This window comes from Nanorana parkeri, unplaced genomic scaffold, assembly GCF_000935625.1.
Source record: "Nanorana parkeri isolate BGI_ZX_2015 unplaced genomic scaffold, ASM93562v1 scaffold809, whole genome shotgun sequence".
Taxonomy (NCBI): domain Eukaryota; kingdom Metazoa; phylum Chordata; class Amphibia; order Anura; family Dicroglossidae; genus Nanorana; species Nanorana parkeri.
In genome coordinates, this window is record NW_017307077.1 from 44,262 (window position 1) to 60,649 (window position 16,388).

The 16,388-nt window shown below is 40.3% G+C and overlaps 1 protein-coding gene across 1 annotated transcript in view; it reads right to left on the reverse strand.

Moving 5' to 3' along the window:
* Positions 1-3,115: 3,115 nt before the first annotated feature.
* MARCH3 (membrane associated ring-CH-type finger 3) overlaps positions 3,116-16,388 on the reverse strand; it is an 87,390-nt gene continuing 74,117 nt past the window's right edge. Inside the window, exons 4-5 of the mRNA XM_018565054.1 lie at positions 7,949-8,158; positions 3,116-3,918 (exon numbers count right to left, since the gene is read on the reverse strand). Of these exons, the coding sequence (XP_018420556.1) occupies positions 3,760-3,918; positions 7,949-8,158 (369 nt within the window). The 3' untranslated portion in view covers positions 3,116-3,759. The remainder of the gene's footprint in view (positions 3,919-7,948; positions 8,159-16,388) is intronic.

Sequence of the window (16,388 nt, forward strand, 5' to 3'; positions counted from 1 at the left end):
GAAGTCTGTTTTTTGTTTTATTTTCTTTCATTTTACTTTAATCCATTTTTTAAAGTTTTCTGCTAGGTCAAAAAAATTGGTTGGAGTTTAGTGTTTCATGGTTTATTTTTTGGGTGTACTTATCTTTTTTTTGCTAGGGGCTTTTTTATTTTGGGGTCTGCAGCATACATTTGCTTCTGACACAGGCACGTGCGGTAGTGTGCACCAAAGCACCATTTATATATTTCCTTATTGCCATAGCTGCCATTCAATATAGATGATTTCCTTTATTAAAAATGCCAGACAGGCCTAAAGTGAGAGACAGAGGTTCTGTGTGAAGAGGTAGTAGGGGGCAAGCATAGTTTTCACAGTGTGCTACAGAACTTTTGGCTTGCCTTGCAACCCCCCTCACAAGCTCCTATGTGATAGCACTTTATTGGTGCCAGGTCCTCTATTAGACCCTTAATATCACCTTTGTAGCTCATTGAAGCTAATCAAGCAAAGATCGTGGCCAGGGAATAAGAGTTCATACACCCACTCCTTGGTTAGCATAACAATAACAATCCTCCAATAGCTGCACATTCAGTTACACATAAATACCAGTCAGATTTAGCATTTACCAGAAATGTCAGTCCTGCATTTCTGAATGTCTATAAATACCTGTGCTACAGACTCCTAATCATACTTTGTAATGGTTTAGGGAGACTGACAGTCTGTGTAGGGGGATTTCATTGCTATATGGAACTATACTGTGCTATATTGCACAAAACATCTGTGGATTGCAGTGTGCTGGGACATATATCCTTGTGTACCCCCATTCCCCATGTTCATAGTTCAAATACCCAACAGTCCTTTGTAGGACTACCTTTTTGTGTGTGCCAGCAACAACTACAGTTACTGTTTAGCTGCTGCCCCCCCAGAACTTGTTATACAGTTACAGACTTTAACATGCTAGCTAGTGTTTGCACCTTTTTTTACTTCTTTTACATAAAACAGTTACACTGTACTGTATTTATCTTTGTTTTACACTTCATGACTGTGTATAATGTTCCTGCCCGATATGTTCGAGGCGAGGTGGAAAGTCCCAGGTAAATTGAAGCTGTAACTTATGCTGCTAAAGAGCTAGGAGGAGGGGAAAAGACAGAGAGTCAATAATCAGGAGGTTAACACAAATGTTTATAGACCTTCATAAATGCGAGTCAAAATGATATAAACCCATGAGGGGTTTCTGCATATACAGGTGAAACTCGAATAATTAGAATATCGGGCAAAAGTAATTGCAGTAAGTGCTGCAAAAGGGGCCCCAACCAAGTACTGAGTACATATGCATGCTTGTACTTTTCAGAGGTCCGATATTGTTCTATGTACAATCCTTGTTTTATTGATTGCATGTAATAATCTACTTTTTTGAGGTTGTGGATTTGGGGTTCTTGGGGTTTTCATGAGCTGTAAGCCATAATCATCACAATTATGACAAATCACGGCTTGAATTATCTTGCTTTGCATGTAATGAGTCTATCTCATATATTAGTTTCACCTTTTAAGTTGCATTAGTGAAATAAATGAACTTTGCACGATATTCTAATTATTCGAGTTTCACCTGTATCTACTGCTAGCAAGCAGTAGATATATGCAAAAAAAAAAGCAGGGTTCACTTCGGCTCAGTTACTCACTCCCCCTAGGGGGAGGGCTTGCGATGATCGCAAGTACGATCTGCCTGTCCTAGATGGGCAGACCGTACGTTTTTTTAAAAACTTTACAACCCTCGCAAGACAAAAGTCTTGCGAGGGTTGTAAAGTGTATGGCCACCTTTAGAGAGAGCGAATCTCCCTAAGGCCCCTTTCACATGGGTGCCTTTCATTTCTGATCAGCAGGGGATCAATGCATATTTTATCAACTAGTTCTGGAAAAAAGACTTTGATTTTACCTTTGACATGTAGGCTTTTCCATTATACCTACAGAGCAAGAGGTTATACAAGCATACCAATGATCAGTAGTTAGTCTAAACCAGGGGTAGCAAACCTCCGGCCCTCCAGCTGTGGTGGAACTACAAATTCCATGAGGCATTGCAAGATTCTCACAGCCACAGACATGACTCCCGAGGAGAGATGCATCATGGGATTTATAGTTTCACCACAGCTGGAGGGCCGGAGGTTTTCTAACCCTGGTCTAAACAATGGAAATTCAACAAGGGGTGTATTTACCGCATTATGGCCACTAGATTTTTATCTTCTATGCTTCTCAGCTCCATCAAGTGGCCATAAGGTGTTTTTTACCCGAAATGACATTCAATCTGGAAAAACAATATGCTAATAACATTCGTTTTTGCCTCCATTCGCTCGCACAAAACGAATGTACAAGCAATTTTGCGGGACGAGTGACTATGCAAATTCTAAGCTTGCTCCTGTGATGGACTACAATCTCCTGTTCAGTTTACTAATTTGTATTGAAGTTACAGTCCATCACAGGAGTGAGCTTAAAGTGGTGGCTACTTTACACACATACCATCATGGGGAACAAAAATAGCCACCCTCCAGAAGGAAGGACAGTGTCAGCACCAATTCAGAGATGATTTGAGGATCTACAGCCGAGTGATACACACATAAGATACATTTTTGGTAATAGTTAGGATACATGAATGTATTTTTAAGATTTCCTCCTGAGTTTAGCGTCACTGCAGGTGTTTTCTGCCAATATACAATAAAAGACTTGCCACAAGAATTTATAGTATTTATTACTTAAATAATGCACAATTTTATAATAACTCATAAGGTATATGTGAAATTGTTTAAAAATGATTGAAGTTTATTTTTTCTAAGTAGCCATCTCCCAGTGATATTGAAAGTCTAATGGCGGATCAGAGATATTCCAGTAGTGGAAGGGTTAATGGGCGGACTTCTGGAAAAGAATGTCTCTCTCTGTCTTGTAAGAACAAAAGCTGATGCTGGACACCACCTGATCAGAAGCAAGATCCTCACTTTCAGCACCACCACCAAAGTAAGGTGTGGAAGGAACGGACACCATTCAGTGTTACAATCACGTACATCCTCTCGGAGTGCCGATCCCGTAAATGCCAGGCTTGGAAAAAATATTTGTTTTAAAAAAATAGCTTAGAAACCATAAATATATTTATATAAAATGTCTTGAAAACAGAAGAAAATAAAAATAAAAATGACTGCATATTATAATTCCAAGTAAGTACATCACTGGAGAAAAATATTGTGCTAAATTCTACGCCTTCCACGTGTGTAAAGTTTTACCCGCCCTTTACAAAAAATGGAGACAGCTCTTTTGTAGGCAAAAAGCGACGAGGTATGACGCTGAAAACACCCCATGCTTCCATGATGTCCTTTGTTCTTATCAATGTGACGTATAACACTGGCGTGATTTTTCGTTTCTGTTATTAAGTGACTGCCTCCATTGTCCTAAAGAGATAGGTACTCTTTACGTCTTGCCTTGTAATAAAGAGGACTTGGGAAAAAAAATAAAATACAATTGCGTATTCTCGCGTTTAATGTCATAAGAGAACAAAATAGGAGTTAATAGCTGCTGTATTAGAGACTCGTATGCAGGATGCCACCGGCTAAAGGAACAAGTTTGGCAAGTTAGCAAATACATAATTGCAGCATTCATCACTTAAATTAAAACTAGATTCTGTTGCTCCAGGAAATGAGGATGTTAGGGGTTAACAGTCTCTGAATGAAGTCCAAGTGATAAAAGAGGGAGAGTTATAGTGCTACAGTGCGGGTGGCTGCCAGACAAGTCCCCCAGAATCCATTGTCACACTATCGTCTCTTTAGAATTCCGTTTGAGAGAGTGCAGGCCCAGCAACGACTGCTGATTGGAAGGTAAATTGATCGATTTAGGGATCACCAGAAGAACCCTCTGATTGGTCCGACGCCATTCATTGTATAATCTACAGTGGTATCTAAATGACACCTGGAATTAAACGACAAGAATGTACAATTATTTATGAAAACACAAAAAAGCAATTATTAAAGTTCATTTAGGAATCACAAAAGTAAACTGTTGGTTAATGAAAAATATACTGTGAGAATTAAAGGGTTAGTTCACTTTTTCACAAAAATTGAAATACCAGCCTCTATAATGCTCCCAGCACTTGAAAAAGCCACTACGCAGCACGGGAGGCTTGCAGTAGGAAGCAGTGATTGATCAGCGCGGCCACATGACCACACTGATTAATGATAATCTCTTCTTTCACCTGGGATGGCGTCCTGGATTCTCAGATATAAATAAACGGACTTGGCTTATTGACTTTAGCACAGTATCACCAGTCCATTCAAGGATATTTAAAAGAGTATTTAAAACTATGGACACTTTTTTAGCCATAGCTCTGGGTCACATGGGGACATTTACTAATCTCCTTCAGTGACCGAAAACTCAGCATATAGCGGACTATTGCCCGCTATATGCTGACAGCGCAGAGCTGTGCTGCAGCCAGGATGGATCCTGACAATATTGTTGGGATCCACCCTGCTACCTGATTGACAGCTGGCTCTGCCTCTTTATCCCTCCAGTCAGTGCTGGAGGAACAGAGAGGGGAGGGGGCAATCCCTGCAAGTAGTGATGACTGACAGAAGATCGTGAACTGACCAATCAGCAGTATGTGATGGATAATTTCTCGATCAACAGAGCAAACGTGCCAGCTTCAGGGTCACACGTCGGCTCTACCCATTAGAATGAGTGTATTTCACTCATCTCATATATCTCCTTTAAATACTTTTATTTTTAAACCTGCCTGCATTCATTATATGAAGAGTACTGGTAATGCTACAGCAACAAATATTAGACAATTGTGCACTTCCAACCTTCTGGCAGCGGTTTGGGAAATGTCTTTTCTGTTTCAGCAGGACTGTGCCCCTATGCAAAAAAACAGGTCCATACAGACGAGTTTGGTATGGAGGGACTCAAGTGGTCGACTCAGAGCCCTGACCTCAAAACTATTGATCACTTGGATTGAAATACCGATTAAAAGCTAGGTCCTCTTATCCAAAATCAGTATCTGACCTCACAAATGCTCTTTTGACCAAATAGGTAAACACTGCCACAGAAATACACTCCAAGGGGGTTATTCACTTAGCTGCCAAAGGCTATTCACTTCTGCCTTGTATGTACATCGGCTAAAATCAGCCGTACATCGGCTGCCTTCGGCTGGCCTAACATGCTCTGAATGTTCGGCTGAGCCGAAGTGCAAAAGGAGTTTGACTCAGCTGATCCAACATCTGGATCGGCTGGGCCGAAGCTCCGGCAGCTCATTCACTGCCGTTCGCCCCTATTCTCATAGGGGCCGAATAGCAGTAAGTAGCGAGCAGAATAGAAAAAAAGTTAAATGGAAAAAAAAAAAATGTTGAAAAATTATTTATAAAATGTAAACATTTTTTTACAATATATTTAAAAGAAAAGGAAAATAAAAAACGATGCACGCCGACCTGACCGCACACAACCAAGCATCTCACATCACTGCTAGCTCCGCCCAACTGTTTCCTATTGGTCGGCACCTGCCAGAGTCTTCTAACAGGTCCCAGCCAATGAATAACAACTGATGTCATGGCCGGCTCCGCCCAGTTGTTATTGTTTAATGACAGATCAGCATCCCCAGGTCATTTGGGGACGCTGATCTGTCATTACAACTGAGGGGAGCGAGCCGTGCGATCATGGCTGGCTCCGCCCAGCTGTCATTTGCGTGGAGATTTGTCGGCTTTGGCCGAACTTTCTCCACGCTTCGCCTGTCACTACAGCTGAGCCGAGCTGAAGCATATGCGACTGCTATACGGGCTATAGTGAATAGTGACTGAACCGAAGGGTTCCGGCGGCCGAAGTAAGCCGAAGGATCAGCCGAAGCTACAGCTGGATCCTTCGGCTCGATCGTGAATAACCCCCTAAATGTTGTGGAAAGCCTTCCCAGAAAAGCAAATGCTATTTTATCAACAAAGGGGTGGGCCTACTCCAATATAATGCCCATGGTTTTTAAATGGCATAGCCAGCAAGCTCAGATAGCTAGGTGTCCACAAACTCCATATAGTGTAACAGTAGAATCAGAGAACATGTTTGATATACCACCCTATATTGGTAAAAGCATGCTCGATTGGTTAAAGTATGGATGTCTGAAGACTGCCCATGTGCACTATCCCTTACGCTGCTCCATTATGTGTATAAAAAAGCAAACTAAATAAGCAAAAGCAATCACATGTGTACCAAATAAATGGCTGTCGATATAATGGAAACACAAGAATACATCTTAAAACATTAAAGAAATGCTTCCTCACTGGCGTTTGCAATTAGTAAAACTAATCCAGAAGCGACATGAAACACATGAAAACCTAGGTATTCTTTATTAAATCTGGGGAAAATAATGTACATGTTCTAAACACCTAAACTTTAGCAGTCATTTTACTTTTGTAGGTCTTATTTTTTTAAAAACAACTGAAAACATAAAGTCAGCTAGGTGCCTGGCTGTCAAGCTGACCCTCTTACTTCTATACTGAAGTCATCACTGACCCAGAAAAAGTATGCAGATAAGTAGGAGAAAGTGTAACAGTCCTAACAGAGCCTCTTTGCCACACTCTGAGGCAATGTGACTGAAGTCCTCCTACTGACTTTACATCCATGTGTTAATATATGCTGCCTCTATGTAGACATGTTCAGGTGCAGCAGACATGGTATGTTGATGTCATCAGTCTCATTGTCTCAGTGCATGATCTGTTCTGCACATAGTGATGGCTGGGAATGTTAAAAAAAACAACATTCAACTGTACATCAATAGCTGTGACTGTGTGAAGCCACGCGAGCATTTGTATAATATAGTGAGTGGGCACTAAGGATGTCATGGGACTGCATTTCTATTGTATTGGTTTTGGGTGGAATTTTATCTGTGGCCTGGTAATTTACGTTATAGAGACACACATAAAAATCTGTCTTGCTGGAAAAACTGCTGCTATAGCAAGGACTGAGCTGCAGCCTCATATTGACAGGTTGTTAAGTATTACTGCTGCACTTGCTGAAGCTCACTGGAAGTAGCTACATCAAAAGATCCCCAACCATTGGCTGGGAACTACATTTTGCTGTCTTTCTTGTGGCTCCCACTAGCCTCTGAAGGTGCTAATGACCAGTTCTACAGAACATTTGCAGCAATATATGTCTTCCATAAGCAGTAAACCAAGAAAAAGACATTACAACACATTTCTTGACACCTGACAAAGATTGGGGACCAGTGGACAAAAGCCATGAGGGGACTTCAAATATGCTATAGTGGTAAATGGTAATTAGGTAAGTCTTGGGGACCTATAGAAATCTAGTATCTTTAGGACCGGATTAAGAGCATCCTAAGCCTGGTGCTGTCAGGCACTCGGACGAGGACCAACAGAGGCGGCTCTCTAATTAGACGGCTGCTTGCTCCTTGCTGGGGAGGCCACAGCGAATGGCTGCCTAATATGCCTGATTAGAAAGCTGCTGGTGCCTCTGTCTGATTGTGTTCAGCCCGGCCGGCCAGGATTGCCATGAGGCAAACGGAGGCGATCCTGTCCGACTGGGCTTATTTTCAGTGGTGGGCCTGGACCTGGCACTCCAGTAGCCCCTATGTCAATTCAGCTCTGCGTATATTAACAAAGGGCTAGACAAATCCAAGGGGCCAGGTAGCCAATGCTCCTTAAAAATTACAGCTTAACATTTGGTGTTTTCTCTAGTTATTGTCAACTGGCTCCTAAAAAAATTTGTTGGCTCCTGGACTGGACAAACCAGCTCCTGAATTCCATATTAAGTTTTCCACCCGTGTATTAACATAAATAGTGTTTTCAGCTAACCTATATCCATATTGTGGTGATCTTTAGTGTAAATGTCCTTAATAGTATTCAAGGAAAGGAAAAACAGCTAAAGTTATCCACGCCAGAAACAGACCATTTATATTACTATAGTGAATGAATGGGTAAAAATAAACACATACAATACTCACAAGTGTCCAAAAGAGGTAAATTGTAAAGAGTGCAACTGTGAGTGCAATGAGTCCAACTGCTTCTAGGCGACTACTGAAGTGCAGATGATCCACAGCTCCTCGAAGACACAACCACCCAGAGATGGTAGCAAGTGGGGTTATGAATAGGAAGCAAACCATGTCTCCAAACAGAGTTCTCTTCTCATGTTGGGGGCCGGGATTCCGCAACCACTGCAAAACAAGAAGGGTAAGTTCATGAGTACCTGTCTCATCCTCAGATTGTTCTTACTATCTTACATTTACAAAAAATCACCAGCAGGTACAGATGGGAAATTATCTTTGTAATTCACTTCATTCTTTTATTTATAATTACATTTGTGTAAGATGACCATTATTACAAACTTATTCTACAATATCCTTTAGACTTACTACAACTATAGCATTAGGGGCCCTACTGTTAGATTGATTGTTAGATTGAGTAGATTGTTTAGGAAGGCCTTCAAATCAAATTTTGTTGGTGATTACGGCCTAAAACAGAGCCCGCACACCACAAAACCACCTATTGAACAGCTCCACATACTCCACCCATTGACATGTTTAGGTGTCCAAAATTATCTTAGATTGTTTAGAAGGTGGAATGGTGGTGTACAGCTTCTAATTTTGGATGTTTATTGGATATTCATTGTGGATTTGGATGGTATGTGGCATACATTTGTGTTGAAGATTGTGGATCATTTTTGTCTGCTTAAACAATGTCTTCCATAAATGAAATCTCTAAAACAGTATATTATTGGGCTTTTTCATTAACAGATTTGAACGGTAAACTTTCTCAGGCTGTGCTAGTCTACAGCAACCAAACAAATGCAAACTTCCATTCTTTAACTGACATTTCCCAGTGCAAATATGAATCTGAGTGGTTGAGTTGATGCAATACTGATTGTCATAGGCAGTTAATTTCCTCTGACACTTCAATAAATCAAGCACACTATTTGAAGTGATGTCTGACTGAAGCGTTATACAGGGAATCAATACCCCTCGTCTTCTACATGTAACACTACTAATGATATGTACAAATGTTCTGCAGTTTTCTTCTGAAACAATTCCAGCCCTACTTTGAGACATATTACCTGTTTTTTCCTAACATTCAATGTAAGAATTTTGGAAGCTTGTAAAACATTGTTACTTATAAATCAAAATTCCCATGGTTCTTCTACACATGTTTAGAGCAATAACTACTGTGAGATTTAAAGTTAAAGGCTTTATCATTATAGATTGCCCTATGCAAGGTTCAACAAAGTTCTGGCAAGTACCTAAAAACAATCTCCATACTCCTGAAACACCGTTCACAAGTTCGGTGACTGATAATCCTGTGAGGACTTAAGGAGATAACCCTTATGTCTCTAGTGCATGTACAGACCTTAGTCTATTCTTGGGTTTGACTGACAGGTTTGGAAGTCAGTGGATTGACAATATTTGTTGCACCCACTGCCCTTTCCAAGGGCATATCTAAAGCTGCAGCAGACCCAACATTGTGTAGCTACACAGCAATTTATGCATGTACTGTATTAGTTGTATCTGGGAAATACATTTGGATGAAATGAATAAATATAGTTTGAGAACCTCTATGTAATTGCCATGGAAGCAGTTTGTAATCTATTACTAGAGGAGGGAGTTTGGATTGGAGTGGAGCCCTGTAAATGTTTTGCTATCGGGCTCCATCAGACATAGTTATGCTCTTCGCTCTATAATAAGAAATAGGCATTGAGTTCACCAAGAACACCCACCTACACCTTATATAGGAGCTGTTCCAGCAATTGGTGGCACTGGAAGCTAATGTTCTACCATGTTGTATGCTTGGGACCAGCCCTTGGACACCCCAATATTTCTTAGGAAATTAATTAAAAGCTAACACTCTCAAATCAATAACCAAAAATATGACTACAATATGTTATTTTTCAAACATTAAGAAAGCAAAAGGTAGTTATTTGTGCAAAGTAATATAAAACTCAGCCATATCCTGCACAGTCCCTAGATACCAAGTATACATACAATTAATGGGGCAGTCTGACCACAAGATGTCACTGTTGTCATTTGCAGAATTCTACAGCACAAGGAAAATGCAGAGTACATAGTTTATAAGAAGGCAATCCTTGCTTTCACACAGGCAAATTAATCTCTTCTTTATTATCAGTCATATAATGAGCAGTAAAAAACCACAATGAGTTGACCAGAATAAACCATAAGCCACATTTCAAAGAAGGAGAATATCAGAAACCCAGTTATTAACTTATCAAACCTGAAATAACAAGATAGTACAGTATATTGTATTGTTGTCTAGTATATAAAATGCTGCACGTTATAGTGACAAAGAAAAGCCACAGGAGTTCTCTGGAGACTTTCTCTACATTAAATAGCTGCACATTTGTACTTGCTTTGAAAGAGCAGAATTCAGAATTACTGTACATACCTCCCAACATTTTAAAATCTAAAGTGAGAACATTTTAAGCCTCTCAGTCTGATCAAACTACAATACAACACTACATTTGTGCAAATCTGTAGCACACCTGTTTAGTGGTGTTTCTTCTTAGACAGAAAATGGGATCTTTAGAAACTAGAGGGAGAATCTGGGATGTTGCCCATAATGACAAAGTGCTAAGTTTATTTTCCTAAAAAATGTAATAATACACCTTGGGCCCCTTTCACACGGGCATTCCAATCAGGTCCGTGTGTCAGTTTTTCAGGCGGACCTGAAAACAAGCCGGATGTTAGTATATGGGCAGCTGGATCTAATTGGATATGAGTTTGCATCTAGTTTCCCCGACACGGCCAGGTGCTGAAAAACAAATAAATCAGAGTTCCGTTTTGATGGACCAGACTGGATCAGAAGTATTCTGATGTAAATAGACATATGTCTGTTTACATCTGATTCCTCATTGACCAACATCTTTCCGGTAAGATCAATTTTTTCCTCCATTGCAAGATGGAGGAAAAAACTGGACAGACACAGATGCCACAATGGTGACATCTGCTCCAATCAGCAGGGGATTCATGCATGCATACCCTGCAGATCAGAACTGAAGGGGCCTGTCTGAAAGGGGCCTTATTGGTCACCATATGGAACAAACTCGGCTTTGGCTTTGGTTATATATTTTATATAAAAACAACCCATGCAGTTTCTATGTTCATATTCTGCTTACATTTATTATGTAGATATGGTCAACCTTTACTGCTGTTACCTGCTCTGGAATTTTTCATTCCTGCAAATATCCACTGATCATGAATCATCTTTCTGGCACATTAGGTTTCAGCAGTGGCGAGACAAGGTTTTTAGAAACCAAGGTGAAGATTCCAAAGTGCACACCCCCTTCTATGCTTTGAATGTTGAATTTTAACAGAGTCAAGATAGCAATTCAAATGTAGCAGTGTCACTATTCTGCCTGACATTCTGCGTCTGACGTATCACTCACTTGTTAGCTTCCCCTACAAGTGTCTTGACCTGCACTGTGGTTGTTTTAGAAGGGAAGGGGGTAATAATGAGCTTAGCCACTTCCCTACACCTGTATACCCCTGTACACCAGAGCAATTTTTACATTTCTGCTATGGGCCTATTGATTTGGAAATAACTTTGCCATTACTTAAACATAGATAAAAATGGATAACAGTTTTTTCTTGCAAATAATTGAAAAACATGTTTTTTTTTTCTATGCAATTAAAAAAAGTATCAAAACAAAAAAAATATATTTTTTTCTATTTGTAAAACAACTAGTGTTACTGTAGGTATTAGGTATACATTTTATTCTCTTATTTGTCCAGTTTATAATAACATTAACATTATGTTTCTAATACAAAGCAAGGCAAAGGTATATACACAAAAATAAACATTTTAGTTGCATTTGTGCATTTAAAAGTAACGTACAACATGAATAGAAATAATAAGAAAAAAGTTTAAATATAAATGGTTAAAAAAACTTAAAAAAATCATCAGATAAATTATTGCTAGGGGATTAAGATGTTAATTAGAGCTAATTGGAGTTAACTAACATTTAATAGGGATTAAAAAAGAACACATTTTCTTTATTTATTTTACTGGTAGCGTTGTTTTAACTAACATCATATACAGAACAAGTAAAACAAACAGCGCCAGGGACAACCACTCCTCTGAAGAGTTTAGTAAAGGTGCATACTGCAGGATGCTGCCCCACTTCAGCCAGGGAGACTGTGGTATCTAGAAAAGAAGCACAAACAGGGCGCCTTCCCTAGTGCAGATACATTTTATTCAGGTACAGGCAAACAATAGAAATGGTACTCACAAGAGTAAATGGATAAAAGCCTTAGGACCATGAACGCCCAGAATCTGACGAAGGGGGCGTGCCCTGGAAACGCGTCAACACAGGCATCTTTCACTGGCACTGGCAAGTGGAATGGTTTTGCCAACTTCCACTTGCCTCACTCTGGTTCATGGTCCTAAGGCTTTTATCCATTTACTCTTGTGAGTACCATTTCTATTGTTTACAATGAGTGCTTTCAGTATGATTCCTCACAGGTGGAGAGCATTTGGAATCACTCCGCCTGACCGGAACCGGCGCTATAGAGGAAGCATCGGCTTATGCGGCTCTGCTCCCTCCGCTGCCGCCTCGCTTCCTCTGGCTTATGCTGGCTCCGCTGATACTCTCCTGCGGCTCTTCAAGTTCCTCCCTTATGCCACCACCGGCCACAACTAGGTCTTATTTTCGGGGTAGGTCTTATATTTTAGCAATTACAAAAAATATTACTAGGTCTTATTTACAGGGTAGGTCTTATTTTCGGGGAAACATGGTATTATACACCAGTTCCATGTACAGTAGCAGTGAAAGTGGGAGGAACAGCACTAACAGTCAGGTTCTGCTGCAGTGAGCACCGACTGACAAATACATTGGCTATAGTAATGATCTAATCATTGTTCTGTTGCTCCTTGATAAACCAATCAGGCTGGGATGTTCTTGACCAAGCTATTTTGCTGTGGATGAGGTCAAGGACCTGGCTATGCTGTCCAGTACAGGTGCCTGGATCATAAAAATTACTGCACAGAATTACAAATCTTTTGGTAGTTCACATGTATGTACAGTATTTCATTTGTATTTTTTGGGGCTTTTAATTCAACATTCTGAAAAGGACTATTTAAAATGCAATAAAGGGAATGTATTTTATAATTTAGGCTCGTAAACATTTCACCGTGGAATTGTAGTATATCTTAGAGACAATATAAGGAGTATGAGTTAACACAGGTCTGCCACTTCAGCAACAGCAAACCTAAAAATGATTTTAATACAAGTATGAAGGAAGCTGATATATATATATACACTTGTAGCACACACAATGAAAACTGCAGCACTGCCTTCACTCTGCACAAGAAAAGCTGAACAGTGACAAATTAGTCAACATTTCTAGCCCAAATAACTCTTCCCAAATCAGCAAAAAAAGAAAGTGCTACTCAGAGATTATTTATTATATATGCATCAATATCAGCAGTACTAGGTAAATACTGTGATGTCGGTGGGCACCTCTGGACCTCATGTGTGGAAAATCTTCTGCCAAATTGGATCCTGCCAACCAGTTGGGCAAGACAAAACATTTGTGGAGCAGGGATCTCTGGAACTTTATATTAAATTTGGTGACATGGGTGCTGGGATCCCTCCTGCTGTCATGTAAACCTGGTCACTGCTTTATTCTAGCAGGTATACAGCAGAAGCATTAATTTATTATGTTCTAACTGTAATAAGGGTTAGTAATGTCTCTGTGGAGTCATGCATTGAGAGATTCCATCACTCCCTGCCTTGCCTGCCCTGAGGTATGCTGAATACTTCTCCCATTTGTTCTTGAAACATTTGGACTGAAAATGAAGGGTGTGTTTGCTGTTTGACTCCACTCACATATTACAAACCATGAGAGTGTTCAAAGTATCACAGACAGCTTCTCATCTACATCTATTTATTTATCTATCTATACATGCATAGTGAATGTGGTTTTACTTCGGCAGAAGTTGAAGGGGGGCCCAAAAGGTTTTTGCAGAAGGACCCTTAGGTGATTTTGTCTGCCGCTGCAAAAATGAACTATTGTACCTGTAAAATAACACTATCTGGGAGGGGGGGTGTTCCACAAAGCACATAGGAATGGACACTTGTATAGAATTTGCACACACGCCAATGTTCTAAAAAGAAACAATATTTGCTAATAACTTCATGTACATGTATCTGACACAATGTTTATTACAGGGGAATGGCAAAGGGATGGACAAAAACAATCCTGCCCAAGCGATATACTTTTCCCCTGGTCTGGCATTTGCACCCAGTTACCTAGGTATCAATGCCTTGAATATGTTGCCCATACCTGGATCAATATTACTAACCACAGTAAACAATTCTGCCATAATAAACATACCAGTGATAAGAACTCAAGAACTTCAGAAACGCTCAGTATCATACACAGAGATTTTCAAACATGTTAACAAATGTCTGTAAATAATTAGCAGAATATTCCCATTCCTCTGTAGAAAAGGACATGGTCTTTCACCTTGGCGGAACCACATGGTAACATCAACCAGGTGAGGGAGAGAATAATTTTTTTCAATGAGGTGATCTCATTGAGCAAAGTCAGAATTGTTCAGTATCATTCATTCTGAGTAACAGATCTCCCATGTATGACCTGTCTTGTCATTATCAGACTACACATATTTATTGAGCTTTAACTGCTTTGTCACCACGTCAAGATACCTGTAATTAAAATATTATGTTGCAAATCCCCGATCACTTACGTCTGGCCAACCACATAAATATTTTACAATTAGATCATAAATTCTTAAGTGCTCTGTTCCTATGAAAAGCATCTCTGTTGACACATCAATGTTTTACCTCAATTCATAAAGCTCTGCATTGTTCTGCACAAACACAATTATTATATTGTCTTCTATCTACATGAGATGACAAAATACTTGGATGCATAAAATGTAATTCACCAATTAAACTGTCACACAAATCCGCTGGGCAAACATGTTCATGGGAAGCAATATTGAAAGTGGTTATGCAGATTCATCGCAGCCGCTATACTCAATTATATAATTCTTGGGCGGAAGCAGAGTACAAAATTCATTTCTAATTATAACAGTAAAGAAGCTCATTAGAGCCATAACCGTAAGTAAAGCCATTACCATCTCCCAAATTGGAGTTCTTTAATTAAGAGAAAGCACTGAAATTAAGTGTAGGAATCCCTTAAAGCTTTGCTATGCTGAGCAGCACAAGAAAGTGAAATGATAAAGTCTATGGAAGTGTGTGCAAAGAGAAGAAACAATTCTAAAGCAGGTCAATGTCAATGAGAAACCACAACATAATTCCCATTATATTTATTTATGAAGGATTGTCTAGCATCTCTGTATGCTGGAGAAGAAAAGTATTTTCAAGTCCTTATAATTGCCCCTGCTAACTTGTAAATTATTTTTCTGTGCAGCCCGTCCTTGACTACCCTAGCCTTACAAGCCCACCTCCATCATTTTGATAGTTTTAGAGGTGTTAGTAGTTATATACTTTGATGGCGTCATACCTTACATTCTGATTTCTTAAAAAAGCTTAGCCCTTTACTTCTGCCTAATGACATTTGCCCTATATGTATGCCGTACACCAGTACTGGTGTTGTGTCTTTGCCCCCATCTACACTTCGGCATTCACGCCCAAACGCTGCAGCTTTGCATTTTGAAAATGGTCAAAATGGATGGGGGCAGGGTGTGTTAGTACAGCAACGGAAAGCAATCTTTTAGGCCTCATTCACACAGCTAAGAGCTGGCCCATACAGATCAGTGCGGCGTGCACGGCCATATCGGGCTGTTCCCCGGAAGGACAGGTGCTGCGTGAGATTGTACGCAGCAGCCTGTTGTTCTCTATGGGAGTACGCAGCCGTACACCGCTGTGGAATCACCCGAACTGCACATCCGTGCGGGTGTCCGTGCTCGTATGGCCGTGCACTCCCATAGAGAAGAACAGGCTGCTGCGTCCAATTACACGCAGCACCTGTCCTTCAGCCTGATATGGCCGTGCACGCAGCACGGATCTGTACGGGCCGGCTCTTAGCTGAAACCAGACATTAAGTTGCAGAAGTAAACACTAATACCTAACAGTGCCCAAAGTTGAACCTTAAGAGGAACTGAACTGCCAAAAAAAGGGCAGGGGTGGTGGCAAAGGACCAGTCACTGGTATTGCCTGTGGTCTCCTTGCAGCTAATATATTCCTTATTACCAGTTTATAATGCTTTGTTCTGCACTGTGCCTCTGTGTGAAGGCGGCCATCTTGGTAAATGCAAGCATTTTGCTTTCTTCGAGGAGAACAGTGAGCAGCACAATAGTGAGGTCACTGAATTGCACTCCAAATCTCCTGAGACAAGAAGCTGGAGGCAGCAGTGCCTTAGATCGCACACTGCAGATGTACAGCTCTGAGGC